General features: G+C 44.6%; 1 protein-coding gene and 1 non-coding gene across 2 annotated transcripts in view; one reads left to right on the forward strand and one right to left on the reverse strand.

Annotated features, from left to right (window-relative positions):
- Positions 1-319: 319 nt before the first annotated feature.
- LOC126002402 (small nucleolar RNA SNORA71) lies at positions 320-473 on the reverse strand. Its single transcript, XR_007493114.1, has one exon. It is a non-coding gene; the product is annotated as a small nucleolar RNA SNORA71 (small nucleolar RNA).
- A 10,247-nt stretch (positions 474-10,720) lies between these two features.
- The window catches only part of RASGRF2 (Ras protein specific guanine nucleotide releasing factor 2), a 265,084-nt gene continuing 263,774 nt past the window's right edge, over positions 10,721-12,030 (forward strand). The window contains exon 1 of the mRNA XM_049766039.1: positions 10,721-11,011. Within this exon, the coding sequence (XP_049621996.1) occupies positions 10,721-11,011 (291 nt within the window). The remainder of the gene's footprint in view (positions 11,012-12,030) is intronic.

Below are 12,030 nucleotides of genomic sequence, written 5' to 3' on the forward strand. Positions count from 1 at the left end.
TCCAGAGATGCCGTCACTCTCCATTCTCCATCCCAGTGAGACTGAGAGACTTGGGGAGGAATCTCAGGTTGGGCCCAGCTCATCACGAGTCACCCACTCAGGCCAAATGACTTCTTCCTCATTAGGTTCTAGTATGGCAGACCTCTACAGATTCACTGGCATTCAAGACAGTCAGGTCTCTTTGGGTCGACAGGAAGAGGCCTCTTGGGCTGCTGCACACCAATCTCCACCTACTAGAGACAACCTGATGGTAGTGGCCAGCAATCCACAGACCAGGAGGACAGAGAACACTGTTCCAGGGAACAGCAGGGGACAGATGTGTACGAATGCACCAGAGTTTGGAAGGGATAGGACAGACTCACACCCCCCACCCCTCCAACTCCCAAACATGGAGGAAGACTTTCAGTGGTTCCTCTACCTGCACTATCAAAGACCAGGGCATGGGCAGCCAACAATCACTTTAGAATACAGGGACACATAGTTATTTTTGTTTGTTTAGTGTGTATAATTTTTTTTTTTTACAATTTGTACAAAAGTCTGCATAGATACTAATCCACATTTTAAAAGTAAAAATAGCCTCCTATACTACTTGAGAATAAAGACTGGTAGTTACAGAATCTTATTTTATTTGCCTTAGGCAAACATATGCTACTTGATGATATTTTTTACTCTGACACATTTACTGCCTCACACATGAACATTTTACTATTTAAAATAAACGATGGAAATTTCCCATCTAAAGATTTGATAGTAAGCTCCTGCATAGTAAGCCAAGGTCATCTCCTCCCAGTTCTACTCTGAGTCCTTAGTTGGATTTGAGCCTCAGGAGTTGAATGAGCCTTGGAACTTGAGCCTTGGAGCTGTTCTGAAAACAGCTCTTGAGAGCAAAGAAGTCTAGCACTGGCCCCAGAGTTAGACCAATCATTTTGTTGTTAGAGATTGTGGAATATAGCACGTCAATGATTAAGTAGGCAAGTCCTGGGCAATCTGGACAAAGATGGCCATGCAATGATGACTACATGGTAGAAGAGAGACCCTATTACATCTTATAACCAGAATGCAATGCTCAATCAGACTTCCAGAGCAATGGAAAGTGATCTCTGACTGTGAAGCTTAATGCTCAAAAGGAAAGTGGCACTGTGATTGGCTGTCTGAGACTGCCCCAAGGTTACCCTTTTAATCCTAAGAGCTCTGGAATAAAATGGAGTAATCAAATAAATGGGAAATATTGGACAAATGGAACAGTGGCTTTATTCAAAACCCCCTTAAATTTAAAACTGAGTAGTATGAGCTAAGGTTGGGGCCAAGGGATAGAGGTACTTGCCTTGTACTCGGCGCACCCCAATTCAATTCCTGGCACCCCATATGGTCCCTGAGCTCTTCCAGGAGTGATCTCGAAGCACAGAGCCAGAGTAAGCTCTGAAATTGTTGGGTGTGTCCCTAACATCTAATAGCAAAATGTTGAAAACCACTGGCTTGTGCATCTAAGAGTTCTGTCTCTTGCTCCTATTTCTTGTAATAGGATTCACTTCTTATCCAAATAATTTTCTAGATGATATATTTATATATATTAGTGAATACCTATATCTTAAACTATGGCCCTCATAGGATATTTCTCTTTCTCTCACTTGCGTTCTTGCTTTCCCACCCAATCAGTGCTCAAGAACTGTTCCTGGCTCTGTGCTCTGGGGTTGATCCTGGTTCTGGAATTCTCCCAGCAACACCAGGGATCAAACAAGGGTTGGCACAGTGAAAAACAAACATTTTAACCCCTTGCAAATTCTCTGACCAGCCCCTCTAAAGCAATTGAATTAACAACATGAACATGAGCCATTTAGTCCTTTCGATTACATTAGCACCTTAGAAAGGTAGCACATTAGCAATCTTTGGTAGGCCTGCTAAACTTGGTGCAGTACCTCTTTTCACCTATAAGTGGGCTAGAGCTCCTGATGGTGGTTGAGGGCAGCTATCAATCACCTGCAAATTACTGTCAGATTGAAGTAGGCAGGCAGGTACGGAAGCGGTCCACAAGCCAATGAATTTATGAGATATAATAAAACCAACAGACAAGATTTGGGGGACCTAATTCATCATTGATAAGAGTCTCACCTAGTGCCACTGCAGACCCAGTTTCTGGACCTTCAGTCTTCTTGGGTTAAGGAGAGAAGCTCCAGCAGGAACAAAGGTCAGGAAAGGAACATCAAAAAAGACTGTTAACTACCCAACCCTTTCTTCTGGCAACCAGGACTCTTATCTAAGCAAAAAACCCCACAAGGAATAGGTTGAGAAAACTCTATAAAAGTCAACTGTTAAATGAAGTAAGCTAGAAAAAGAAGGATAAATACAAGATGATATCACTTATGTGATTTAGAATAACTTATGTGATTCAGGTATTCAGAATAACTACATGTAGAAACGCAATGGCTTAAATGGGGTTGTTGAGACCATCCTAGGTCCCAGAATATAGTTAGGAGAAGGAAAGAAATTGAGTAGGGAAGGAGAAAGACATATATGAAATGATGAAAGACATGGTCTTAGATACATTGGTGTTTTTGGTTTGTTTGTTTTTTTTGGAGGGGCACACCCGGTGGTGCTCAGGGGGTTATTTCTGGCTTTGTGTTCAGAAATCACTCCTGGCAGGCTCGGGGGACCATATAGAATACTGGGAATCAAACCCAGGTCCATCCTAGGTCAGCTGAATGCAAGGCAAATGCCATATCGCTGTGCTGTCTCTCTGGCCCCTACTCTTTCTCTTTCTTATTCTCTCCCTCCCCTTCCTCAGTATCCCAAATAAAGCCAGTTTTTATTTCACTGTTCTTATAGACATTCTCTGAAATTGTTTTCTGTGAGGGAAGGTTACAGACCCAAAAGGCCTGGCTAAGGTCTAGGAATGACTTTCCTTTCCTTGCCAGAGCAAGGTTCATAGTCCTTGATCTCTCCAGCCACTTTGAGGGGTGGTGGAAGTGTGTAAGAGAGGAAGCTGCAAATTTGCTTTTTGGGGCTACTGTCTTTCTCCTCTCCATTTCACATGTGGGGACCTCCACCAACATTAAGATGGCTGAATTTCTATTTCTTGCTTTAATAATTAAAAACAAATATAATAAAGATTAGGCAGCAGTTTCCAGACAAGAGGCTATCAGAAATAAAGCTATGTGATACTTAGGTTTGGAAGTAAGGAAGGAAAGGAGGTGAGTCAGCCTGGGGCCCAGTGCACAGTTTGGGGGAGAAGTCAGTCTGGGGCACTAAGAGTGCTCGCAAAGGGCCTGTGGCCTCACTGGGATAAGAAAACAAGATTTACAGTTTAGAGAAATCAGGGATTAGAATAGTCAAGACCAGATTAGATTGTTCAGAGGCAGCTGCTGCATAAGGAGAGCTCCAAATCTGCAGGAAAGTACCTGTCCAGTCTTTTGCTGAGCCCTGATTAGCACGTACATCTGACATGATGACAGTCAAAAAAGAAATCTCCAAAGAGAAGCACAATGAATAGTCCCTAAAACTGACACTGCAAATTCTCCAAAGGCTCTGCTGTATAGTCCTGAGATGGCTGGGCCATATTAACCTGTGCTGAAGGCATTCTGGATCTCTAATTCAAAAGCTTCAAAGTAAGGTTTATTGGAATCCAACTATTTTGAGGCTACTTAGATGAATTCAAGAATAAAGTGAAAATATTGAAAGGGATACACTACAATAACTAACCACTCAACCACATAGGCAACAGAACCTAAACGGAACAATTTGCACTATCTAACATCTAATTAAAACTGGCAGAGAAGCAGGCAAATGGGCCTTAAAGGAAGTATAAAATTCCAATCAGGAAGGCAAAAATGATAGCATTTTTTTACATTTGTCACAACAATGAGAAAAAAAAAGGTAGAGAATAACAGCTATTACAATAATGCCCCATATACTCAAGAAGACAGAAGGCATCATAAAATAAAATGGAAGAAAGAATACCCAAATTAAACTTCAGAGTTGAGAAATAGAGTTTGAGAGGAAAAATATTGAATGGTATTAACATCAGACAATATATTGTGATAAGGAAATGTAAAGTTTACCTAATGTTGATTCATTAGAAGCAATTTAAAAACCATATGATTATCAGAAAAAATTAGTTGAGTTCAACATCTTATCACAAGTTTTTAAACTTAGTAAACTGGAAATAACTAGGAACACCATTAATCTGATTAAAGGCATTTTGAAAAACCTTTAGCTTACATATTTAATGATGGGGAAAATATGGTTAGGGGTTAAGGCAGTTACTATATTATCCCATGCTTCCTTTGTCACCTGTTCCCTACAAACAGTTCCTGAGCACAAAGCCAGGATCAGCCCCCCGACAATGAACTAAGCAAAATATCCAACTTATCTACAGTCAGAGAAGCTGGTAGATAGAATCTTGTCCAAGACAAGAAAGAGAGCAAATTCTCTCATTTTAATATCTAGCTAGTGTTACAGAAGAAAAACGTAGATCTCTTTCTAGAATAGCTGTGTACAAAATAACACATACTGCAAAAGATCACTGAGCTTCTGAGCCGCAGTTCTTGCCTGAGGATTTTTTTGCTTTCTTTCCTTCAAAAAGAGGAGAGGACACTGAAGATATCTTTCAAAAGTGAAGAACCAGTTCAAGGGCTTCTCAGGAAGAAACCTTTTCTGCATCAGAGTTGATGTTTTCAACTCCTAAAAGGTAAGAACTCAGTTACTGCTTTAAACTCTTTCCCCTAGCCTAGACTCCTCAACTTCTTTTCACTCCTGCCTTCAAGATGTCAAAACATCTGGAATCTGGTCTGAGCAAAGTTAGGAGGTGTGTGGCTTGCATCATAAGAGCCCACTGCACCTGAATTCAACACCATGACATTTTTTTTTGATTCACCAAGAACATTTCCTATAGAAGCACAAGAAGAGGACTCCTTTCTTATGGAACTATTGTTCTTTTGGGGGGGAGGGGGGATTGGCCACACCCAGAGGGCTGAGTACTCCTGACTCTGCACTCAAAAATTGCTCCTGGCAGGCTTGGGGACCATATGGGATGCTGAGGATTGAACCCTGGTCTTTCCCTGGTCTGCCATGTGCAAGGCAAACATCCTACCGCTGTGCTCACTTCATGTTGTGGAACAACATGGATAGACAGAAACCTGTTGTGTGACTCTGTTGAGGCTTGAATAGGGCTAAGGGGGTGTGTATAGGGTTTTCCCTTATAGCACATTCTTCTCCAAATACAGCATTAGTGATCCTGGGTCAAAATGCTTGAGCCTGTCTTAGGGTTTCTAGTACTTACTCATAGGAACCAACAGCTACCTCTGCTCCCATCATCTCAGACTTGAACTTCTAAAACCAGAATATATTGATGAATCACTGGTGAATTTTTTATTTGCAGCCCAGATTTTTTGAGTATAGTATATAGACTGAGAATAACTCTGTTTAGCCTTTGAAATGCCCGACTACAATAAACTCAAAGTGGATCTCCTTTACCCCACCAACCCTGACTTGGTCAAGCCCAATGGCCAGTCTCTGTCAGTATCTATTAGCACAGTTTTTGATTTAGTTCATCATTCCCCTCTTCTTGAAACATTTTCTTCTTTTGGCTCTGGCTTTCCTGTGCTTCTTCACTTCTCACCTGCTGTGCTTCACCACTTCCTGACATCGGAGAATCTGCTCTCACTGAATCTTCTCCAACAGGTCTTCTAAGATTTGAGTTAAGGTGTTTTTGAAAAGCTACAGATTAGCTTTTATATTTGGATATCAACTCCTTGGATTTATTTCACTCAATAATAGCTTTGACTATCTCAAATTATTTTCTTCCTAGGAAGAGACCCTGTTTTGCAGGCATGAAGTAGAGAATTTCATTACCAGTGTGTCAGCACCTCAAATTCAAACTCTCCTCCTCTTTCTACCTCTCTTCCCTTCCCTCCCCTCTTTTTTCTCCCCCTCCCTTCCTCCCTTTTCCTTTTCCTCCCTTCTTTCCTCATTCTCTCCCTTTCTTCCTTTCTCCTCCCCTCCCTCTTTTTCCTTCCCTCCCTCCCTCTCTTATCCCTCCCTGCACTCCTCCCTCCCTGCACTCCTCCCTCCCTGCACTCCTCCCTCCCTTCCTTCCTTCCTTCCTTCCTTCCTTCCTTCCTTCCTTCCTTCCTTCCTTCCTTCCTTCCTTCCTTCCTTCCTTCCTTCCTTTCTTCCTTCCTTCCTTCCTTCCTTCCTTCCTTCCTTCCTTCCTTCCTTCCTTCCCCATCCCTTGGTTTTAGGTCTTCCCTTCTACAAGCAGTAATTTAGATTCCCAGATAAGGTATTTCATTGGTATTTTTTTTCTGGAATCATGCCTAAAACACAAAGAGAACATTGTCACCATTATCAGTGTGGAACACTTTGACGCTCTTGGAAAATTTAAACTGACCCCAGGGAAGAGTCCATGAAATAGGATGGAAAAAAGATCAAATTCACAGAAGAATTCCCAGAATGTAAGAGAGAAGAGCAATGTGTTCACACCCACATCATTTCTCTGGCCAACCTGTTTGATCTACAGGGAACCAGCATCTTCATTTACATAACCCGCTGGCCTTTGTTGGTTCAGGATGGCCCCATTCCAGGGACAGTTTCCATAAGAAAGGAGGAAGCAAGGCCCACCCATGCCCAGAGAAAACTCCCCAGGGAGGTGCTTCTTATGACTTTCTTCTGCAATCTTGGAGAAAGATCTGATTTTGCAACTGTGTGTGCTCCTTCAACAATTCAATGATAAATAAAACATTTACTTAGACAAATCTTTAGGAGTCCCTTGTGTGCCTAATGACTTACCAATTCTTCCACAGGCAATGCAGAGATTAGGGAGCCAGTCCTGCCTCGAAGAAGCAGCAGGTGGAGAGACATCTGAAGTTGAAATCCTATTTCAAACAGAAGGAAGACCAGGAGAGGAGGGACTAGGCTTTATTCTCTTAAAGAAAATATTGAAGATGTGAACAGGGAATAAGTAATTAGTTCTTGTAGTGATTTTTTATGATTAAAGCCCATCACATTCACTGGACAAATGTCAGGGGAAACCAGACCACGTTTTTCTTTCAAAGACTTTTCCGGCCTAGACAACTTACAAGTAAGAAATGACAACAGAAAAGAAACTGGACTCAACACTTCATGGTGTTCATATCAAAAGTACTTGGAAAGGACAAATCAGCATTGAAGTTAACCTTTACACCAGAGACATGGATTATTGAGAAAAAGAACGTTTCACATCTGAATAAATACAGTGACTAGGAAGTTTGAGTGCTCATAGGAAAACAGTTCTTTTGGGGAGACTGTTATTAAATCCACCCATAATGGTTTCACTAAATATTGTAAATCATTCACTAAGTAGGTGCTAACTCATTTACATTTCTTCTGGCTGCAATTGGACCACAGGGGATGGCAAATGCCATTTCCTTTGCATCTAAAACTGCTTTAAAATCATGTTCACATTTTTTGATACTTGAATCTCTGGAGAACAATATAGGGGCGAGGATAAAGCAATGGTAGAGTGTGAAGCCCTGGGTTGGAATCTCTGCACAGTAAAATTAATAAATAAAATAAATCTGAAAAATAAAAAGGAAAGGAGGAAGAAAATTAGAACAAGGTGCAATATTTGTCCCAGCCAGATTAAACCCACATTAACAGCATCCATTCATTTCTTTAAAAGCATGCAAAGAGGGGCCGGGCGGTGGCGCTAGAGGTAAGGTGCCTGCTTTGCCTGCGCTAGCCTTGGATGGACCGCGGTTCGATCCCCGGTGTCCCATATGGTCCCCCAAGCCAGGAGCGACTTCTGAGTGCATAGCCAGGAGTAACCCCTGAGCATCACCGGGTGTGACCCCCCCAAAAAAATAAAATAAAAGCATGCAAAGATAAGTGAAATTTGTCAGAGGGAGAGGGCTAGACATAGAATGTTCTTATTCGGGGACAGCGAGGTTTTGCTAGAGGTAAGGTGTCTGCCTTGCAAGCCATAGCCAAGGAAGAACCGCGGGTTCGATCCCCCGGCATCCCATACGGTCCCCCCAAACCAGGGGCAATTTCTGAGCACTTAGTCAGGAGTAACCCCTGAGCATCAAACGGGTGTGGCCTGAAAAACCAAAAAAAAAAAAAAGAATGTTCTTATTCATTTGTGGGATATATCTATCTATAAAAGATAATATATAATAATAATAATAATAATACCCAAAGACCATAAAAATGAATGCCAGGAGGGCTAGTCCATGTCAAAAAGTTTGACACAAAGAGCCAGGCAGTACAATTAGGGCAGAGAAGGGACCACTCTGACATTATAATGTTAGTTGAATGATCACGCTAGACATAAACTGGGTGCTAAAAGAGGTAGAGTGATATGCATGATACCCCCCCCCACCCCCCCACCCCCCCCCCCCCGTCAGTAACAATATTGCAAACCACAGTACTTAAAAGTAAAAGGAGAAAGGGGTAGGGAGGGAGAGAGAAAGAGAGAGAGAGAGAGAGAGAGAGAGAGAGAGAGAGAGAGAGAGAGAGAGAGAGAGAGAGAGAGAGAGAGAGAACAAAAATATTTGTCATAAAGAAACAGAGGGAGTGACAAGGGCAGGGAGAGGGTGGGAAAGAAACTGAGGACATTGATGACCTCAAATGTGCACTGGTAATGGGATGGGTGTTGTTGGGCTTGTAGGAAGGGCATTAGACATTGTATGACTGAAACTCAGTCATAAATAACGTTGTAACTGTATCTCATGGTGATTCAATAAACATTTTCTAAAAAATAGGCAAAAAGAAATGGTCATTATTCTCACTATAATTTCAAATGGCAAAGCCCCTGTTGCTGCATTTGCTGTTTTAATGGTGAAAGCTTTAAAAAAAAAATCAAATGGAAAAACACTCAGCTGCTCAGTGAGGCAGAGTTAAAATATTCTGCAAAAACAGCATTTATGGTACTGCAGAACCCTTGGGCTCCCAGTTTATGAGTACGTAGCTAGCTACACAAAACAGGTGGATTGTCGCAGACTCAGGGTCCTGAAAAAGATTTTTTTTCTTCTAATTTTTAACAATAGGCTTTTTATGGAAAATCATTTTTATGGTAACTGACTAAAGGGAATAAGAAACTTGTACAGAGCAAAGTCAATACTGGCCCTCCGAGTCTCACTCTCATTTTCTGTGACAGCTTCCTGGCCCATCATTTCTTTCCATTTAGGTTTTATAGTACAGATCTTAGTTTTCTGGCAGTACCTTGCAGGTTTGTTAATGAGATGAGTTCCAGCCCAAAAAGGAATCTGGTAAACCCATGCCAGTTTGACTTCTGGGGATGGACTCTGCCAGGAGTGACAGTCTTGTTGAATGCTTTCCCCACTATGTTGGAAATTCCTTGCTTAAATGTTAGTTTCTTTTAACTGCATACTAAGGCATCACAACATCTAATATCTTCTTGGTCATAACTTCTTAAGTCATAACTTAGCTTTCATCTCATATTTTGAACATAATAGCCGAGGTGCTATTATGCTTGTGGAAAAGTTGTGCTTGTGGTGATGCAAAGCAGCTCTGTAACTCCACCCACTGCCATGCAAATACATTCGAGTATTTGCGAATTGCGTGGATGTGGCAAGTAAGTGTGTTTTGAGTTACGGATAAGTGGGTTGTGAAAGTGTGTGCTTGGCACTAATGTATGTGTTTGCGAGTGTTCGTACTTTTGGAAGAATATGCTATGTGTTTGCCTGTATTTATGTTCGTGTGTGTATGTAGGATGATTTGCCAAACGTGAGTGTGCGTCTGACCAGGAATGTCGAAGTATGAATCTATTTGTCTCGGTGGGTGTGAGTATTTGTGCATTATATGTATGCATGTGTGCGTTCTGGGGTTCAATGTATGTCTGCATACTTGTGGGTGGGTGTGAATTTGGGGGTGTGAATATGTGAAGTGTGTTTGGGGAAAGTCTATTAGCGTGTGCATCTGTGTTAGCTTCTCTTTGGTTACAGGCACAGCTGAACTTTGGTGTGCGGCGTGCACCCTGGGGATGTGGATGTGTGCGTGGGTATATTTTTGCGCGTGTACTTTGGAGGGTGTGAATTTGCAAGTGTGCGCCTAGCGTGCCCAATTGGCCGGTGCGGACGTGAGTGAGTGAGTGAGTGAGTGAGTGTCCCTGCGCCGGGCTGTGCGTGTGCGCGCGTGTGAGCGCCGTGTGGCCGCCGCCGTGCCTCCACCTCGCCACGATCCGCCGGGGCGCGCGGGGCGAGAGCGCGACGCCCGCGGCTGGCCGCGGCGGGGTGGCGAGCGGGGCTGCGCCAGCGTCCCCCGCGGCTCCGACTTCGCCCTTTAAATCGGGCTCCGAGCCGATTACAGCTGATCTCCCACGTGACGCTTTTCCCTTCTGTCTCCCGGAGGCTGCGAGCGCGCGAGCGAGCGAGCGAGCGGGCGAGTGGCCCGAGGATAATCGCATCGTCCTCCTGGCCGGGCTGCCGCGCGCCGCGCCTCCTTGGCCAGTGCGCGGTGGGTTCCCGCATCCCGCAACTTCGGGGGCAACCGCGGGCGAGTCTCTCCGGCCGGCGCGCTCCCCCGTCCGCTCCTGGGCTCCTGGTTGGGGCCTCCGAGGTCGATCGCGGGGGTTCGCCGCCGACAACCTGTTTGGCCAGCCGCAGGGGACAAGTCCAGCGGGGTGCGGAGTGCGGGGTGGGCACGCGGGGCAGAGGGCGCTCGGAGGCGGCGGGAGCGCAGCGGGTGCGCCTTGGAGATGGCCGGAACGCAAGGCTGAGCTCGCACCATGCAGAAGAGCGTGCGCTACAACGAGGGGCACGCCCTGTACCTGGCCTTCCTGGCCCGCAAGGAGGGCACCAAGCGCGGCTTCCTGAGCAAGAAGGCGGCCGAGGCGAGCCGCTGGCACGAGAAGTGGTTCGCCCTCTACCAGAATGTCCTCTTCTACTTCGAGGGAGAGCAGAGCGGTCGCCCCGCCGGCATGTACCTCCTGGAGGGCTGCAGCTGCGAGCGGGCACCCGCGCCCCCTAGGGCCAGTGCGGGGCCGGGAGGTGCCCGCGGCGACGCGCTGGATAAGCAGGTACCCACGCGCCCCCCTCTCTCTCCCCCTCTCCATGTCTTCTAACCCCCAGAATTTTAGAAGGCCACCCGGGCCCTGACATTTGGTGGTAGGACATCCCCACGTCCACCTCCTTCCATGTCACCCACTCCCTTCTCCCACTCTTCCAAGTGATCTCTTAGAATCTGGGCTCCACTTTATGTCTTTGACCATTTTGAACCCGGACAGGGGGTTCAGGTAGCTTCGTCTCCCTACCTGCTTTTGCTTCTCCAGACCCTTGTGGAAGGAAAGGATTGTGTTTGAGGACGTGTGTTGACACCTGTTGGATGGAAATGGGCGAGCGGGAACGAACTTAATTTGGGAAAGTTTTTGGTTTCTCCTTACCAGGCTGGTGTTGCCTGTTTCTTTCTCTGCTAGATGTTTGATTCTGGCTGCGTTGGGTGCTAGCGAGCAGGGGCCCTTTCCTAGAAGCGACGGGCATTTTCTGTTGGCCATTTTTCACTCTGTCTTTGTGGGGTTTTTAAGCAGTTTACCTGACTAATATTTGACCTAGGGGGTCTAATTATGGAAGTAAGTGTGTAGCCATTTCCCTCCGGATTATGATTTGGTGGCCACAGCCCTGCTATGTTTAAACTCGTGGTCGTTCTTCAAAGAACGCTCTGTATGTTTTTCAATGAATGCTTTGAAAAGGAATGTGATCTTTTATTTTTCTGGGTCATCATTTTCTTCGTTTTTGCTCTGTGCACTCGGAGGGGGGAAAAAAGAAAACATGATTTAGTAACGCCCACTCTCTGTTTCTGCAAATAGGGTATTTGTGGGTTTTTATTTTTTTTTTTAACACCATTTGATTATTAAAGTTAGGAAAATACTTTTTTTTTTTTTTTGGCTCCCAAATGTTCTCACTTCGCTTCTAGATCTCCACCTGGGGGGAGGGGAGGTGAAAGGGCTTGATTGCCTTTGCTGTTAGAGAAAAATATTTCGCAGTTGAATTTTCCTTGAAATTCGGACCGAACAGCTCCTACTGCGAAGCGCCCACGGAG

Source organism: Suncus etruscus, chromosome 2 (assembly GCF_024139225.1).
Source record: "Suncus etruscus isolate mSunEtr1 chromosome 2, mSunEtr1.pri.cur, whole genome shotgun sequence".
Taxonomy (NCBI): domain Eukaryota; kingdom Metazoa; phylum Chordata; class Mammalia; order Eulipotyphla; family Soricidae; genus Suncus; species Suncus etruscus.